The 18999-nt window shown below is 43.1% G+C and overlaps 3 protein-coding genes across 3 annotated transcripts in view; 2 read left to right on the top strand and 1 right to left on the bottom strand.

The window, feature by feature from the left end:
• The window catches only part of LOC8042786 (mucin-5AC), a 60091-nt gene extending 47987 nt beyond the window's left edge, over positions 1 to 12104 (top strand). Inside the window, exons 6-7 of the mRNA XM_042291776.1 lie at positions 3896 to 4081; positions 9442 to 12104. Of these exons, the coding sequence (XP_042147710.1) occupies positions 3896 to 4081; positions 9442 to 9657 (402 nt within the window). The 3' untranslated portion in view covers positions 9658 to 12104. The remainder of the gene's footprint in view (positions 1 to 3895; positions 4082 to 9441) is intronic.
• A 4971-nt stretch (positions 12105 to 17075) lies between these two features.
• On the bottom strand, positions 17076 to 17764 carry LOC8042785 (26S proteasome complex subunit SEM1). The gene is made up of 3 exons (XM_002415779.4): positions 17650 to 17764; positions 17356 to 17452; positions 17076 to 17213 (listed from the first exon to the last, which is right to left on the bottom strand). Exons 1-3 carry the CDS (start codon positions 17729 to 17731, stop codon positions 17153 to 17155), a joined length of 240 nt encoding a protein of 79 aa, XP_002415824.1. The 5' UTR covers positions 17732 to 17764; the 3' UTR covers positions 17076 to 17152.
• Positions 17765 to 18018: 254 nt separating this feature from the next.
• LOC8042784 (methionyl-tRNA formyltransferase, mitochondrial) overlaps positions 18019 to 18999 on the top strand; it is a 30631-nt gene continuing 29650 nt past the window's right edge. Inside the window, exons 1-3 of the mRNA XM_029968432.3 lie at positions 18019 to 18316; positions 18531 to 18588; positions 18704 to 18852. Of these exons, the coding sequence (XP_029824292.2) occupies positions 18189 to 18316; positions 18531 to 18588; positions 18704 to 18852 (335 nt within the window). The 5' untranslated portion in view covers positions 18019 to 18188. The remainder of the gene's footprint in view (positions 18317 to 18530; positions 18589 to 18703; positions 18853 to 18999) is intronic.

Genomic DNA, 18999 nt, shown 5'->3' with positions numbered 1-18999 from the left:
GCGTTGGAAGTGTTTTGAAGTTGGGGAAAAGAGATGAGGGGGGAGGGGTGTATAGATATAAAGATTTTCGTTGTATTGAATTGATTGTCATACGCGTCTCGTAAACAAAACAATCCCCCCTCTCTCTTCCGTCGCCACTGGATAATGTACCGCTTCTGTACCGCAAGTGCCGCAAGTTACAAATACATCGATCAGACTAATGTAAAACGCTGCACCAGAGGCACATGCGTCTTTACGCAGATTGCAGTCGCAAAACACATCCACACGGCGTCGATTCTTGATCGGTATCCAAGCATGTAAAAGCACAGAAACGCAACACTTCGGCATGCCAAGGAAGCTTTGATCACGCCGCTAGACCGGCGAGACTTGCATTCTACGAGTTGTGCCCTTTTCCTGCGCGGTGCTGCGCATTCGTAAAACTTCCGACGTGTTCTCAAAGGCAGATATGACCGTTTAGGGTTTAAAAAAACAAAACTCTTCGGCGAATGGCGACGAACGAGTAGAAAACGTGTCTTCAGCATGCTGCCGCCCCGCTTCTGCAACGATCCAAAAGTCCGAATTCGCTGCATGCAAGATGGCCGTCTGGTGGTCGCACTGGCGCTGCAGCGACCAAGTAGGGATGCGCGATCCTGCAAATTTCATAAAGATCAATGGCCTAGCAGTAGAGTCGCTATTTAGAAGGGTTTTTGTTAGGCGAGTCGCGATGCGTCGATGATGGTTGCAGGTGGTCCCTGAGACCGTCTCTAATATATATATATATATATATATATATATATATATTTATATATATATATATATATATATATATATATATATATATATATATATATATATATATATATATATATATATATATATATATATATATATATATATATATCTCACTGGAACTTTCATCATCATACGTAATCTCCAAAAAAAAAATACCGGCTCCGCCAAATATTTTTTCTCTCGGTGGTTTCATAAACTTTGATTTATTCGATCAAGTACGGTTCGTTCAACTGCATACTTTCCTACATATACTATATTTCTACAAAAGCTTTCAAAAATTCCTAAAAATATGTTGTTTCAGATAATAAAGAAACTCTTTGCGGGAACAAACTACCAGTTTTCGCGGACACCAGTTATTGCAAAAACCCTACTAACAAAATAATTAACTAAAATTGACTGATTAGTTCTTAATTAGTGAAAATAAACATATGATTCCACTGAGAAACTTGCTAAGCGTCACTGAAAACCAATAGATCAACTGTTCTTAAAAAGATATAAAGCAGGGGCAGAATTTTAGACGTTCCGAAAAAAACTCTCTGGTTTCGGTTTCTTATCGGAGTGTTTCTCTGCGCCCACGGTACTGCTCCCCGTTGGCCGAGACGCGCAACACACGTGCACCATAATTCCCTCCATCCTACGAGGGAGGCGAGGCGGTTGCTTCGCGTTTTACTCTATTTTATGTTCTTTTTTCTCTACTTTTCTACTTTCGTGTCGCTTTTCAACGCTTCGTTTTGTGCTCCGGTACATTTCTCAGCATGGCTGTCACTTCCCATCCGCAAAACTCGGCAGCAAGCTACTTAGGACCGTTTTTGTTCTTCAGAAGCAAACCGCTCTACCTGCCAATTTTTTGTGTGTGTTTTTGTTTTGTTTTTTTCTTTTCCCCGTAGCGCTGAACGTACCCCGTTTTACTACAAGCTGTTCGCAACTTCGCTCCTCTTCGTGTCGGCAGGCTTTCCCTCACTAACATTGTATCGGAGGAAAAGACCGCTTGACAGGCGTTGCTCTTTATTAGGGACTTAGATTGTCAATATTGTAACTGAAACTCTGTCAAACTGTAAACGTCGTATAGGATCGTATCTCGGAACGGCGCACTCATTTTACATCCCGTCCCGTAATCCTTAAGGTTCCAACCGTTACGCAACAGCAACCAAATTTATACGCCTAGGTAAGGTTGTCGGCCGCGGCAAACGTCAGACACCAAGGCGTGAGGGTACGTGAAAAGTAGCGGACTAACATAGAACTAAAAGTCGCTGAATAACTTTTAAAAAAACCGTCCTTTGGTTACTCCGTAATCAGAGTAACGAGTTACTCTTTGTTGCGAGCACGTGACCCACACACGCTGCGGCAACTTACCTCTTCGGGTGCGGAGTTTTCATCGCTCCTGTTCGTCTTATGCCTCTGTCACGCGGAAAAGCTGATGTCAGTTTCATCGAACGACATTTGTGTGATCGACGAATCGGCTCGCGATCTGTCGCGCGAGGAATGCGCCGCACCCGGAGTGCCACGCGCTGATTGGCCGATCGCTTGAAACGTCATTAGATTGTAACTGACATTAAATTGCCAGTATGACAGGGGTCAGGCACGTAGCCAGGGGGGAGGCCCATGGGCCCCCCTCCCCCCCCCCCCCCCCTTCCCCCCCGAAATCTTCCATTTTGCTGGAACCTCCCTCCTTTCTCCCTTCCCCTCATAAAGCATTTTGTCATGGCGCGCGCCCCCCCCCCCCCCCCCCCCCCCCCCCCGCCGAAACAAAATCCTGGCTACATGCCTGACAGGGATATAACACTCCCATTTTTAATCTCATTTTCATATAATGACGTTTGAAGAATATCAGCGCGCGCTACTTGTGGCGGAGCACGTTCCACGCGGGTCGTTCGTCGTCCCAATGACGATCTGATTCGTCCATCATACAGATGTGTCATTTGGCGTGAATGACATTAAATTACCCGTCCGACAGAGGTATTAAACTACACTTTGTTTTTAATTGTAATTTAACCGAAAGACAGTTTAATAGCGGCCGTGTTTGAGTAATCAGGAGATGTGCTTGTGATCCTGGCTCTGAGCGTCCTTTGCAGATTCTGAGATGTCATTTGACTACATGTCCTCTGGCATTCTAATACGGCTGCGGGTGGTATAGAGTTTGGGTATATCGGGCACCTGACGGCTTGAATTGGTCGAAGTAAACCATGGAAGATTTCAGTTTTCCCATGTCTAACAACTACTCTGGCCTATTTTGACGTATTAGGTGGGAACGCAGCCTACGCTATGACCCGATAGAGACAATCGGACATCGCCAAAAATGCGTCGACCGTCACGGTGCTCCTTTTCTTTGTGAGTTTTCAATCACTGTCTAAACCAATCAGGCAGAGGAAAAAAAACAGAATCACGCCACATTTACTGTGCGTAATTGGTTGACCCGGTGATTGAAACCCACAAAGACGACGAGCGCCCTAACCAGGCACTTTTGACGCTACTCGATTAGCTCCATCGGATATCAGCGCCAGCTGCGGTAAATGGAGCACTACAATCTGTCTTGTATAACTTGTTTGCTAACTGCCGCCTCACATCTGTGCCCTAACGTCCTTCGCTGGTAATCCCGAAAGATTAGCTTAATTATTTCGAGCGCGTTAAGTTTTATTATTGTTTTCAGTCTCATAAGCTACGACTCTGTGTGTTACCAAAACATGCGTTTTTTTTTTTCGTTTTTTATCATTATTATTTTAGTCACACTATTGTGGAAAAGTTCGCGATACATTCGGTTAGCCGAGAACTAAAATAGAAAGGATTTTGTAATTCTTGTTTCAGAAATTTTCGTCCTTCGAATTCGCAATAAAAATACATTATTATTTATGAAAATACAAATGAAATAACGGAAATAGGACAATGGCAAGCAAATAAGACAGAACTAGGCGCTATTCCTACATACTACTTCAGAAGATTCACCATTTACCTACAACTCTGTAGTAAACTACAATGCCTTATAGACCGAGATCTTATCACTTATTCGATGTTCGCTCAAAGGTGTGCAAGTCTTCAAATAGCGATTTAAATCCTGACAGCGGCTCTTGGTTTCCGTTACAAGCCTGTACACTCAATGGACCCTGACCGTGCACTGTGCTTCGTGCAGATCTACGGGCGCAGTGCGCAGCGTCGCAAGTACAACAACCGACTCCAGGAGGACGACCTGGAGAAGACGGGTACACCCACCAAGGACTGGGAGAGCAAGCTGGCCGCATCGTACGAGAACTTCGCCGCCGACTCCGTCTACGACACCGACGACGCCCACCAGGAGATCGTTGACGACCGCTACAAGGTATCCGCAAGTTTCAAAGCCTAAAGGGGTCGTCCCGGCGCCTATCAAAATGGCTGTCATGTGGGTGATCACCCTGGAACAGCAGAACGCGATCAGCGGCCAGTTTTGGAATGCTCAAGTGATCCAAATTTTGTCAGATATGAGCATCATTAAACCTTAGCAATATTGTTTCATCTAAGAGAAACGTTTACAACAATCTTTATGCTGAAGTCTATCACCCAAGAACTATAGGAACCCGACAACATGCAGCAATGTCCATGGACGGCCGTAGGACATGTTTTGGCTGATATTTGTACAGTTTTGTGATTCGTTAATGATATCAGGAGGATCGACCGGCAGGCCAGTCAGCGCCATAGCCAGCCGGCAACAGCCTGACGGCGCCAGCACAGTGGGAGCCCACGGTTACCCTGTCCCGTTGTAACTTGGCAAAGGGTGAACGATTAGCCCCACATTGCGTGCCGACGGCTTCGCATGGCAATGCACACATATTGAAGCATGACGCAGCGAAAAGCCTGATACTTCTTCGCAGTAAAAACGCACTCCGCTGATACGTAGTTACGTTCCGATTGGCCCGCCAGGGCCGTAGCTTCCGCCGTACTGGCATGTTATGCGATCACAACTTGCTGGTCTACCCAGTATTTCTTGCTTCAGACACTAGGCTAAGCGGCGCCACCGTAGTAATAGCTCACGTTCGAAAAATGCAGCCGCCACTCCCAGGCATGCCCAATGTTTCTTGCTTCAGTCGCTAGACGGCGCCAAACCAAACAGCATCGCCGTGGCGTTATCAGCGAGTGATCGCATGCAGCTTTGTGCGCACACACTAACTCTCGCTGATGACGCCGCATTTCTCCGTGATACTGCTCTGACTGTCCCGCCAGTCGACGCTCCCGTGGAATCATTTAAAAATTGCGGATAAGCCCCCGGTATCCGAGAAACGTGTTAAGGTAGAGATCTGGCCATCTTATCGAGATTATATGGTTCTTCGGTTCTCATGCAGTTTTAGTAAGCCTTGTCAACCATCCGTACAAAAAAAGCAGTAAATTGGATGAATGCACATTTCAGGGACAGAAATATGATATACTACAGCCTTGCAAGCGTGACGGAAAGATAGTTTACAAGCGTTAATACCTCCATATACCATTTCATGTAAATATGTCTTCAGTCAAAATTAGGTTGTTACACTGTCTGGCTGACGGCCCTCTCTGAAACTCTGTGCTCGTACTTAAACGCCATGGTTCGAACTCTGCCACCTGATCGCATGATCTAGGTAAAGTCCATTTTTGTGGTGACCACTTGAAGCTATCACGCGCCGCTGAACCTAATGTATTAAGGTGCCCAGGAAATGAACAGGTGCAAGCATTTGATGTGTCCATTCCCAACAGGACCAGCCCGTGCGATAGATAATGAATGTCAGTCAGAATTATATAGCAATTTGGATACACACTATTGTATGATAAAGACGGTTATTTCACGTGGGGTCGGTTACGAGCATAAAAAAGATAAGCAGATAATTATTGGAAATAAACAGTAGACGATATGTTTGTAGAAGGAAAATACTGATATGCAAGATTAAGTCTCCAATGCCAACTCAGTTAAAATCTAGTTCAAGTACATTGCAAGCTGAGAAAAGAAAATAGTGTGCATAGTTTTATGTACTTACGTATTAGGAAGTATCAGTGGCGTCAATAGGGTCAGCGGCGCCCAAGCCAGTGGCCCGCCGCGACCCCCCCCCCCCCCCCCTTTCCAGTGACGCCACTGGGGTGTATTGCAATTTTTTTTATAAAGAATGTGAGTGGTTTTGTTTTTAAAATGGTGACAGGCATTGGATGGCTATAAATGCAGTAATATTCATACATTTTAGAACAAATGTCACAGTAAGTGTCATACTCAGAGGTTGGGCTCATGCTTCGTCCGCTCTTGAAAGCGAGTGCCATTGGTGCCACAGGGTGGCACGAACGAAAGTGGTGGGTGTAAAACGAACCGGAAAAAGTGATGCCTGCACGTAGAGGGCTCAAAGTTTCATCAAATGTGTATTTTAGTAGTGCATTTTACCTTGTGAAAATTAAAGTCATAGCTTTAAACTTCGCTATTTTTTGCCGCCCGTGAAAAATGACTTCACTGTCATTTCCAGTGGCGGGCTCGGGTACGGCAGAGTTGCCCGAGAGCCTAAGAGCCTAAGGCCCCTGCCGGGCTTGTGGCGCCATCTTCCGACAGGCGCAACAAGCAAACAGCAATCTGCTTTCGACCCACAGCTTGTGTTTATCGGAAAAGGGTGCATTCAAACTTCGGTCCTCTGTGTTGTCTGCATTAGAGCCGCCGTCGAAACTGTCAAAGAGGTTATAATTTATCATAAAAACTAAACTATGTTTGGAAATTTCACCAGCAAAAGACGGCTCCTAAAATAATTTTCGATAATTCAGAGTTCAGTTTATTATACCTCAAAGGCATTTCAGATGAAATGCATTACGTAAGGGCAGATCAAATGACATATACAGATAGCAGAAGAGTGACGACAAGGTAAATAATAGGAAAACGCAAAACGGAAAAGCTTGCTCTCCATTTAGTTTAATCCAATCAAAACCTTAAAAAATATATATAGCATTAGGGTTTGTTCAGTTTTGGAGTCAAGTTGGCGGCCACTAGAAAAGCGACGAAATGTGATATAGTTAATTAACTATTAAGTTCCTTTATTTTCATTTATAAGGGCATAAAGTTTTTGGGTAACTGACACTCGGCCTCAATATAATCTAACCGTTTCGTAAAATGTTCACTAAAAAAAAAGAAAAGCGCAGTGGGCGTTATGGGGTGAGAAATGTTACCGCTGTACACGGCTACAAACCATAAGTATGCCCGCAAAGAACGCCAATGATGTGGATTTCTCCGCCCTTCGTCGGCTCCGTAAGCGAAGCTGGCGGCCATAGCGCCGCTCCTTGCTCGCATAGTTTCGGTTGGAAGCCGCGTGAAGGGGTGACACTTCTCGCCGCCTAGCGCCCACTACGAAATGTTCAATAGAACATTTCAGCACAGCTTGACTATATTGAAGTCAAGTGTCAGTTCTTCGAATATGTTACGCCCCACACATAAGAATTTAGAAAATTAATCGAGACATTTCAGTTAATCTGCTAACCAATGAACCTTTCTCGACTCTTCTAGTGGCCCCCATGGCCGCCAGCTTAACCCCAGGACTAAAAAAAAAAAAAATTTTTTTAGTTTATTCGGACAGGCTAGTAAAAAAAAGTGCCCTGTATACATTAAACATTCAACAGTTTGGATGATCATCATGATTACCGAGGACAAGGGATGATGATGCCACTGTGGCGTCGCACGCATTGTTTCACACCACGTGAAAAAGCCTTCACGCATCTCGCGCATGAGCCTAAAACGGAAAGTAACCACTGCCTACGTGCCACCTTAGTAGCTCTATCAGGGCTTAAAGTCTGAGGTGGTCTTCGGTAGGGGTGTCGCGAATTTTTGTCGAACCGGATTTTTAGGTCGAACTTTCGGGGTTTGACTGGGTCGAACCGGTTCGACGAACCTTCGAAACGTTTCACCAGATTCGACCGGTTCGACTTTGCGGACAGTGTGGCCAGACCTTGATGCACGTATGTCTAGGTTTGGAGAATTTATTTTTGTGCAAAGAGTTATTTTATTTTATGAACAGTTGCAATTAAAAGAAACCAATTTTAGTCACTGAAGACGTTAATAACTTAATTGTTTTGTACTGTATTAACTGAAATAACCAATCAGCGGTGCCCTTAATTCATCCCTTAGCCATTACCGTCCAATCCGAAGCCAACTGTCCAGCCTGTCGCGCATGCGCACACGAGTCGAACCTCAATACAAGGTTCGTCGAAATTCCGCAAAAGGTTAGAAAAAGTCGAACCTGGTCGAACTCGAACCTCGGCCGGTTCGCGACACCCCTAGTCTCGGGGGTCTCAGACCCCCACTGATTTTAACGGATGGTTTGAGACCCTCCTTCACAGCCCCAGCATTAGTGTAATCAACATCATATCTTGCAATAAAATAGCTTGTTTTCAGGGATGTGACATTTGGGGATTGGTAATTTGAGGGTTGCAGGTAAGCGTGGGGAGACTTTAAGCACTCTCCAAGGTTAAGTATATACCAGTTTACTGATTCCTAGTTGGTGGGTTCGAACTACACGTGAGCACAAACGGATCATCACGAGTTTGAAATTTGGCAGTAGGAATGTCAGTGGGCAACAAAGAATGAGACGGCATGAAACGATGTAAGAGGATTACTGTGTTTTGTTTTTATTTTTGTTATAATGGAAATTGAGTGGGCATAATCTTCTCTGGGAGCACTTCTCTCTATGCACGGTGGTGTGCGGCAAAGAAGCAACAACACAGGAGTTCCTTCATGCTCCCATTTGATTGATTGATTGTGCTGGGGTTGAAATCTGCTGTTGTGGCTAAAGCTTCTTTTTCTTTATTTTTTTTCTGAAAAAAGTCATTGCGCGAGCATATTGATAGTTTAGCAGTGGTGTACAATGGCTTGGATCGATGAATGCTTGTCAATTTGTTTATTACATATGCTGTATCATGCATTATATATCCTTAAAATAGTGGATTTTAAGGATAGTGTCCCATCTTTTTTGTGCTACTCTTTTACCATGTCTTTATCCTTGAATGTTGATGTTTGACTAATAAATCCTGTTCATTCATTTTGCCTTTCACGCAGGCTTGGTAGGATATAAGGTAACATGTTTTCTGCCCATATATGTGCATGCTTGCATCTAGTGGTAGCATATCTATTCAAGTAAGCCAAAATGTACCTAGTCTGAAAGGAGACAATTCAGCATAAAATCCAGAGAGCCATCAACTTAGATTCTAACTTAAGTGCAAGCAAGTGCAAGCTCTGCTCACTGCCAAATCTGTGATCATGAAGGAAGCACATGTGACTGTGAGCTAGCCCTTTGCATGCGCTGTACAGGATTGTTCATATGGGGTAATCAGGTTCCTAAAACAAATCAGCCATCTCTCTGGGAAAATTTGTTCTTGAAACTAGATACTACTAGTATATGAAAGGAGGGGGCCACAACAGGAGAATAGCCAAGAAAGATTGAGCCTCCCCCTCCCTCTCCGAAAAATTCCTGGCTTTGCCACTGGGCCTTCCATACTGTTTGACATATGTCTTACACAGTCCTGAACTAAAAATGTTGACAAGAAAACTATTTAGAGCCCTAAAAGAAGTCTATCTAATATGGTTGTCCCCGATATTGTAGGCTAGAGAAAATAAAAAATCCTTGTCTGTTCCAAAAAAATCGCGAAATTTGGAAAAGTAAATTTATACATATTTATGCTGTGTATTCATACTTGTTTCTCTTACACGTCTCAATGCAGCGTGCAGCAGCCTTTGAAGAAAGCCTCCAAATTCAGCGAGCAGCTGTCATTGAGAAGCAGCTTGAAATTCAGCGTGCAGCAGCCATTGAGGAGCAGCTTGAAATTCAGCGTGCAGCAGCCATTGAAGAGAGGCTCAGGGCACAGGACACGTGGAGAGCCAAGTGGGGTGTCCTGACGAACAAGAAACCACTCCACGCACGAGACACCATGTTCTGAGTAGACAGGGACATCACTTACACCGAGCTGTGGCACCACCCACTTACTCTGCCTTAATACTCGACCCCAGGGACCCACTCAGTCGGCTCACTCAAGCACTCCTGTTTTGGGATTTGAGGCCCCTGCACCACAACTTTGGCCCGAGTCTTTTAAAACCGCAGTCTATGGCTCCAACTACCGCCACCAGGATTTGTTGGATCAAAGTGTAGGTTCGTCAGAAGCCCACCAGCAGGAGCAATGTCCAGGAGCCCCTCCCTCTGGGGGCCCTCGAACACGAAGTGGCACCCTCGGCAAAGGAGACACTTGTCACAGCTTTGCCATGTACATTTTTTGAACGGGCATGATGTGAGTTACAATCAGGGGCATGTTGACCAACCTTACCTCCCCTCCCCCCCCCCCCCCACGCTTGTTGACTCAGCTGGAGGAACGATCATGTATTTAATTTTTCACCTGTTGGATAGAATGCTTGAATCACTTGTGGTTTGTCCATCCAGTTACACACAACTGTCATGAAGTTTTTGTACAGACATAACTGTAGACTGGAAATATGTTGCTGAGATCTCAAGGCAGGAAGGTGCTACTACCGCCATCAACAAAGGCGTTGGATGTGGTTCCACCACGCTGAGACTTGCACCTGGAGGACTGTTTCCTGTTAGTTCATTGTTCACAAATGTAGTTACTTAAAACTAAAATATTAAATGTAAAATCTTTTTCTTTTTTTTTTTAATTAGAGAGCTTGGCAGTTTACTGAAACTAGGATTTTCATCCTCTCGATACATCCGACATGTATAGAAAATGTCCTATTTTCTTATTAACCAAAATACAGCCCATAAAGCCTTCTCTGGAAAGATATTTTTGACAATATACAAATATGTTGAACCTGTTCATTCTGCTAGAGACGTAAGATGAGCATAATAGTTTTCTGCCTGGGAGTGCACAGTAATGCTCTCACTAGGTAGACATTCAGTACCTACATCAAACTCCATTACTAAACCAGTTAGCACTCTCTGCACCACACTAAAAACCGTGAATGAATAATTGGCCTTCATGATATCTGATTATCGATCAAGTATCAAAATTCAGCAGAAATAAATCTTCAGTTGAATAACAAAAGTATGTTGACTTAGCATCTTTTTAAGAAAGGTGAGATTACTAAACAAGAAACAAACAAAAAAGTTGAATGTGAACATGTTGGTTTTCAGTAACTTGTCACAGAAAGTATAAAGAAAAAGGACAGACCAGGACGGACATCTGACTGTCAACATATATTAGATGTCCTTGTCCGTCCTTTTTGTTTATACTTTCTGCAACAAGTTAGACAAAAAAGTTGCACTAATCCTGAATATTTCATTAAACTTGCTTTATCAGTGCAGACTTATGTTAAACAATTATGAAGTATGGCAGTGACTTATTGGTGCCAGATGATAGAACCATTAGAATTACATATACAAATTTAGCTTCCCTGACCACCTAACAGAAAAGGGATAGTATTTGTATCACATAACAAAATGTCTTGGGAGGTGCAACTACCTAGATCTTTTTGCTATGGAGAAAACAATTGTATTTGACAGCATGAGCTGAAATGTACTTATGTTTAAATTAGTAAGTTTTAGTTTGGTTGTTTAAAAACAATTGTGTGAGAAACAGCAGAATTTTTTTCTTCATTGTCAGATCTAGGCTGAAACAGATTAAATATATGTGATAACTCAAACTATTTCTTGACATAATATGCAAAATCAATGTATCTCAATGGTACAATCTCTTTAAACTTTTCTGTAAGTAATCCTTGATTTTTGCTAGTCAAGACTTGTCATGTATGTATACTTGGTTTTGTTTGAAATATTACAGGAATGTATCAGTGAGACATAACTGCCATAAAAATATTTTGGTTGTTTGTGGTTACTTGATGTAGCGCATATACAACATTCATTCCTTTGCAACTTAATCTGTTGTAGCATGCACTGCTGCAGTTAGCACTTTGGTGGTCGTCATTTCTGAGGTTGGTGCTACAAATGGAAATTCATAATGCACCAAGAATAAATTACAATGAAATGTGATTGTCAGTAATGATGTGAACTTCAGGTTACATTAATACTCAGTCGGATTACTGAGAAATAATAACACTATATGCATTACAAAACATTGAGGATCATTTCGAGACTCCTTTGGACTAAATATTGGGTGCAAGATTGAATCATACAATTTCTAGTTGCCACCTCTGGTGATTCAAATTCTGATGCTGCATTAACTACTGCCGCACGGTGCACGACATAGTACCTAAACATCACATCGGCTCTGTTACACAATGTACTCGGACAAATATATTGTGAACCTCAACCCTTATAATTAATAGTGGTGCTGTGTATGAGCGAATTCCGCTACACTAGTAGTCTTGATGCAGCCTTTCAAATTTTACAGAAAATAAATTTATGATTTTATATCTTGGCTACCTATGTCACACACTGCACTTCGTCGAATTGCAATGTTACGGCCCCACAAAACTACACGTTTTGTACTATGTCTGTTGATACTAGTATGCAGAGGCTCAGCAGCCTCTTACTTTGATCATAAATTAACCGACCAACATACTAACTGACCAGAGAGAGCTTACCCTAGACTTTGCATGCTGAAAGAGACTACCATACAATACCGAGCAAGTGCCCACCCAAAAGAAAAAAGCTACTTAAAAAAAAAAAAAAAAACTGGGGGATGGGTGTTTTTTAGGTTTAAGTGTAAAAATGCAGAAGGCACACTTAATAAGGTTTGGCTTCACTTCTCTCTACTGGCGTGCTCGTAGAAGTGGCAAACACGAAGGAGCAATCTGATGCTGGTTCGATTTACCTGCACCGGTGCAGAAAAGTGCAGGACAGTGTACTTCCGGTGGTATGTCAGTACACATACCGAAACTACATGGCCGTAAACTTTTCTGCTCCGGTGCCAGGGGTGCAGGTAAACAAACAAGCCTATGGTTAGCTAGGTGGGCTCAAAAGTGGGGGGTGGGTGCATGATACCCTGCTTATTCTTCAAATGCTTCATACGTAGCGGGAGGGCGCTTATTATGACGTGGACGCATGCTTGGTATTTAGCGGTATATCTTAAAGTGAAAAGTAAATAGCAAGTGCAATACAGTTGTCTTTTTTTTTTTTACTGCACACCCACGTAAATTGGGAAATTTCCGCAAGTATTTTGATGTAACAGACTCTGCTTTCGAAACAGAAAATACTGCAACTATTTCATGTACATCATAGACTAGTTCAACTGTAAAAATCTGGTTTATGGGCGTGTTGCCTCAATAAATCAACATTGATATACTGAATGAATGCGAACAGCATACAAGAGGCTTCATATCGCAGCTAAATATATACACATAATGAATATAACATTCATGCCTAACTGCATGCATTAGGAAGTCCACGCATCATATATCACTTGGATGTTTTGTGTGTCGTAGTTGTTTATCTGCAATCTAACTTTACAGCTGCTGTTTTATTGTCTTGGAAGTCAAATGCATCCTTAGCTGATCAAATTTGTGGGCAAGGAGAATGTGGTCGCCATATGGGTGACCAATGGTAAGTCTTGCAGGTGCTGCTTTGTAGAACACATATTTCACCTCCAATACTATTTTTATAAACATTGTTCTGAAATTTTCTTGATTGTAGCTGTTCGCTGGATGTCCCACACAATTGCAGAAAAACCAGCTTAGTTAACTTTCTGCAAAGTGTAAGGAATTACCTACATAAAAATGTAATGGGCTTTGTGTGTCCATGGTGTTTGCACTAGTGCACCATTAGCACCTTTGGTATGACCTTTGGTATGTGTATGACTGTTGCTCAAACTAAAAGGATGATATATTCTGAAACAACAAAAACTGTGACTGTTACTTGGCAAGATAGTGCAGATTGGGTATGTGACCATATCACAAATATTCCTGAGTGTGAAGTTGTGTGCTTGATGCAAAGCCACTGAGAAAAAATTGGCCAGGTTTGTCTTTGTATTTCACATGCCTAACACTGAAAGCAAATGCATACTACTTACATAGCTGCTTCTCTGTCACAAGAGCCCAAGAAACTAGATCTAACCATGGCACCCAACTTTGCTAGCACCTTGCTGCTTTGAACTCTGCTCCTCACAACTTTGCAGGCAACTTTCGTGTTTTCTGCTTGTAATATGCTCTAGTCTTGGAAAACTTTGGCCCTCTTAAAGAGCTGAGGAAGTGCTGCTCTGCCTGTGTTTTGTACCACATGCTAACATTTTCTCAAATATAACACACTTCTAACAACTGTGTGTGTATGGGGATCCTTTCTTTCTTCTCAATATTCTAATAAACACTTCATTTTCACGGAAATTTCATTGCTTCAGTCTTCAACACAATATTGCAGAGGAAAGCCACAAAAGGTATGATCACTCGCTCTTTGTGCAACTCAAGATTGTTTCACCTAATGTGCATGCACCTTGGTTAGGTTAATGATTCAGTTTCTTGAACCTCTGCACTTATCTGCACAATCAATATGTGGCTCACCTTTCCGGAGCACCAGGACAAAACAGGATGTAAGAGCAGTGCCAAAATACCAGACAGGGTAGTATGAATCTATATTTGGTGGTAGAATGTGCCTAAAAGCTTATTTGCCAATAATTATATAGTATGCTGATGTTAACTAGCCTTCTAGCTTAGGGCACTTTTATCAGCAATGGTCATACAAGTGCCCAGCACTGTATGTCCATTACCGATTTTAACGGTCTGCCTGAATGCATTTCATGAAGGCTCAATTAAATGACGTACTGTCAGCACAATTCTTTTTCCTTCCTTTTTTTTTTATATGTTTACTTCAATTTCTACCCCTGCTAGTTTCAAGATGAACGAGTGTCGTACCGGTGTTCAATCAAGTATCACTTCTGTGTGACACAAGTTAGAGAACCCAAACTAGAGGTCGGCACGGGCACAGGCCAGCTCGAAGGCTGGGTTCAAACTGGGCACGGGCCTTGCCTTCAAGTATACAAAACAAGCCAAGCCAGCCACTTTTTTTTTTTTTTTTTTTTTTTGCAGCATAGTTTTTGGAAGTTTGTTTGAGGCATTGGTAGGGCACAATGGAGAAGACCCAAATGCTGAAAGCATGTGTGTTTGCTTATGTTTGTATGGTTCGGTGCGATTGCATCAAATGCTATTCCAGAGCACCAGCAGTGCGGCATTCACTTTTGTCGCTGACACCGCTGCCGTCCTAGTCGCTTGTTCCCATCAACACGCATATATACATACATACATAGAGTACACCCTCGCAGGAGTAAACCATCTGTATGTATGAGAGTGTGCACCCACAATATGGGTGAAGAGGTTCTCATTGACTACCGCAAGAGACAGAAATATTTTTTTTTTGGTAATACAGTGTTAGCGGGCAATTTAGAACTTTGTCTGTCTTTGGTTTGAACTTGTCGCGACACTTCTTTTCCTTTTCCAGTTTAGCACCTGGTTTTGTTCACTGATGCTTGCCATTTTTATTTTTCCATCCTTTTCTATATGTGGATTTAATTGCAAAAAAAATCGGGGAGATTTTTTTTTAACAATCTATTTAGGCTTGCAAATCCAATAATCCAATAAGAATTACAAAAAGAAGAAAGGGATACTTACAGCATTGACTTTTGGGTATCGTAGTCACCATATGAAGCAGTGGCAAGCGAGCTGCCATGCCACGCAATTTCTGAGCTATTCATACTGTGCAAAAATAGAGTGGGCCTCGGCGGGCCTGCGCAAGTTTAGTGTTGGGCCGGGCCGGCTCTCGGAAATTAATAGCAGGCCCGGGCCTAAGGGACAGCAGGTCAGGCTGGGCCAGGTTTCAAAATATCAGCCCGTGCAGACCTCTACCCCAGGCTGGCAGTTATAGCGAATCAGCTCAATCTCTCACCTACAGAGTGTAACAATGTCGCCACACGCCAAAGGCAGACTAAACTCAAGCTACATCTAAAGGGGTGTCCTAACAGGATACTTCAGAACGCACGAAGTGACACTTCTCCGCCATATAAAGTCTGGCAGTCTTCTGTTTAGACATTCACCACGCAAGTATCACGGCTTTTTTTCTTACCTCCTCTGCTTTTCTGTGACCTCGGTGCTTGTCAGACTTGACATCACACACCACCAGCCAATGGTTTGCCTGTCCATCTGTTCTGCCGCACCCTTGTATCCTTCCCTTTCCCGTTTTTGGGACTTCAACAGCAGCAGAAGCCTTGAGCGATTGACAGACAGCCAACAGGGCGTGCGAGTGGCCGTCCGGACCCACGGGATGAGCATGCTTGAAGCCTCCGTGAAGGACACCCTCCCCCACATCCACCAAGTAAAGAAATGTAGAATAAAAGGCAGCTTGCATTTTGGCAACCTTGTGCCACCATACATCTGATCAACCGGATAAAGGGCATCAGGGTCAGTGACAAAATGAGCGATCGTTTTAAAAGTTGAATTTGTTTTGGCAAAAAACTGCAATGACAGAAATTTAATAAAATCTGCCATGCCTTTTTCTTTAGGGCCCTTTACTTGAAATGGTTATTTTCTATGGCTCTTTTAAAATGTCCATTTACCTGGCCAAGCTTAATTTCATATCTAGTTTGACTAATTTTCATATGTCCATAGATATGGATGCCAGATAAGGCCCAAGCTATAGCCCGACATAGTTGCAATGCAAAATATTGCAAGAATTTATGCTGCTGAACCACCATGTGATCCTTCCTGTTTATGAAGGCGATATTTCCTTGCTCAATTGAAATTAATGCACCAACGAGAACATCTAATTATTCATAGAAAAGGGCAGCAGCTGGTAGAGTCGGCGGCAATGTGGCGGACGCACTCTAGTGCTAAACCCCGCATCAACTTGCGACGAACCACAGGGGTCGGGGTCACAAGTTGAAATGCCAATCCAAGGCCGTGCGAGTGTTACGTGACCATGGAGAGGGGGTGCAGTGATGTGCAGGAGAGCGCATCGCATGCTACATTCACAAAGCTGGATTGGCCGAGATAGCTCGTAGCATTCGCCGCAGTCGGATGTAAGGTGAAACAGAGTATAGCCGAAAGGGGTAAATCTGCATCGGGTACTCCAGCATGCTACGCTATGAAAACAACTGCCACATTGCTACAAGAGGAAATGTGGCAGTCCATTCCAACCCTTTTTCAACAGTTGGCAGGCCCAAGAATCTTTTCCAAGGCACCCAAATGGCAACAGACAAAGAAAGGGTAACCACACTGAACGGAATTGAACGGTTGCAACTCAACAAAACATTATTTTTTCCCTTTTTTTTTTTTTTCGTCGCCGCGCATTTGCTAGGTCTACCAGCACGCCCCTAGTGCACAAAACACATCAGCGGTTTTTAGTTCTAGCAATTGTCGACGTCCTTGTGATGCTTAGCACACAACCGAATATCAGCTCATGCAGAGGAGATTCAGGAATAATAACATAGCGGCGCTTTATTCAAGTAGTTCTCGGTGATATTGGCAAGATTTTGGAAGGATGTGGTTTCAGGACTTGATTGGTTCTCCTGTGCCATCAATCTTGTAACCTTGTTTTTCCAGTTCTGCTCTGAAGATAGCAAAAAAAGAAAAGAAAACGTTTTTGATATGCACGTAGTTTAGTAGCTCAATTGCACAGATGGAAGCAAAAAGCAACAACAAAGATATAGGCAAAGGGGGCAGTAAAGGTACGGAAATGGGTACGCGCTCACCTGAGTTGTTGGCTGAAGTCATCTTCGATGTTATCGTCGTCCCAGTTGTCTTCCCAGACATTTATATCCTGGGCGTCTTCTCCCTTCGCCGTCCATTCTGAAAAGGTTTACCGACGCTCAGTGCGACCAAGGAATCGCACCGAAAAGTCCATATAACTTCAAAGACCGGTGATGACAAAGCGTGACTGTGCAACAATCGTTCATTCAGGGGTCGCCAATACGCGAAAAAAAATCCGGAAAACCGAGGCCAGCGAGGTATACAATTGTACAATATAAAGGCTTCTTAAACTTTACCTTCGGCAGGAAACTCCTCAAATTCGTCATCTTCTTCCAAAAGCCCCAAATCTACTTTGCCTTTCGCGTTCGGGTCCGCCATTTTGAAAGCTTGAGTTAAAAATGTAAAGCATCATGGGAAGGCATATAACGCTGATGATGGTAATGGAAGACGAAAACGTTCACTGTACTATTTGTACAAACTATTTTTTCTGTGAAATATAATATAACTAAACTTGTTTTAGTACGTGATAATTAAATTTCAGTAATGTGTATGGTAAAACGACATGTATGTTCAAAACACCTGTTATCGTTTTGTAGCGCCAGTGCGAAATCGAAACTAAACTTTTGACATTTGTTTGTGTGCTTGTGTTGGCTCGTGTGCTCTGCGTGGATATCGGTTTTCGCCGTTTTCGTAGTTTTCGCCGGTGTTGTTGAAAGCGCATGGCATGAAATTCACGCAACCGTTTGCAAGTCGTCGCAGTCCCCGTTTCACGCTTTTGAATTGTAATGTTGCTACTGAAGACACCTAGATAGCAGTAAAGGTGTCAGTTTTATTTATGACACTCGCTCGACGGTTTCCGAAAGTATATTTTAGTCGTAGTTCAATTCGTCCACTATGGAAAGTCCTGTTTTATGGGTCGGATAACTTTTCCCTGAAAACTTTGACTTTGCTGAACGAAAACAGGTCTGTATAATCCCTGACATGTGTTCTTTACATTAAGGCGCTCTACTGAACGAGTTTACGTGTTTTGTCATCTAAACGCATAGTCTCGAACACGGACACCACCTTCGGTGTGAGGAAATTATATTTGAACTATTTGCATGACCTCTCACATTTTCGTAACGTAACTTCAGATATCTTATGAGCATGTTTTTTCTTATGAATCATTCCACTTCAGGCAGAAGAGAACATCCCATCCTCAAGTTGTAGGCAGCTTGGCTGTAGTGTGTCCAAAGGTATGCAAACGTTTTATGCGAGCGCCATTATTTTATTTGAGATACAGTGCGCGCGATTGAGTCCTCTCCCCTGGCCAAAGTGTAAGGTGATGTTCCCATGCATGCTGGCTTCCAGTTCAAGAGCCCCGTCCGCGACTATGCTGCCCAAGAAAGCCTCCCATTCAACGAGTGGCCCTGCAGTATCCCTCCTGACACATTCGACCTTGGTGTCGTGGTGTCCTTTGGGCACATGATTCCTGCTGCTGACATCGAAGCATGCAAATAGTATGTGATGAGGGGTACTTTCTGGTCACTTAGCAATACAGGTTCAGTTTAGACCTGTTAAAGAAATCTGCAGTCTTGCAGAAAAGAAAGCATTAGTGGAAAACTTTTAACTTTCCGCTTACATCACAGCACATTCCAACTTCAACT

The sequence above is a fragment of the Ixodes scapularis genome, unplaced genomic scaffold (assembly GCF_016920785.2).
Source record: "Ixodes scapularis isolate PalLabHiFi unplaced genomic scaffold, ASM1692078v2 PGA_scaffold0__279_contigs__length_252992795, whole genome shotgun sequence".
Taxonomy (NCBI): domain Eukaryota; kingdom Metazoa; phylum Arthropoda; class Arachnida; order Ixodida; family Ixodidae; genus Ixodes; species Ixodes scapularis.
This window is presented reverse-complemented; position numbering and strand designations above follow the sequence as displayed.

Bases quoted from the DNA above. Each gene is read 5' to 3' on its own strand.
- LOC8042785 (XM_002415779.4), bottom strand. From the start codon at position 17,731: ATGGCGGACCCGAACGCGAAAGGCAAAGTAGATTTGGGGCTTTTGGAA. The intron at 17,453-17,649 runs GTAAAGTTTAAG...AAACCTTTTCAG, and splicing joins TGAGGAGTTTCCTGCCGAAG to AATGGACGGCGAAGGGAGAA. The intron at 17,214-17,355 runs GTGAGCGCGTAC...TGCTATCTTCAG, and splicing joins GACTTCAGCCAACAACTCAG to AGCAGAACTGGAAAAACAAG.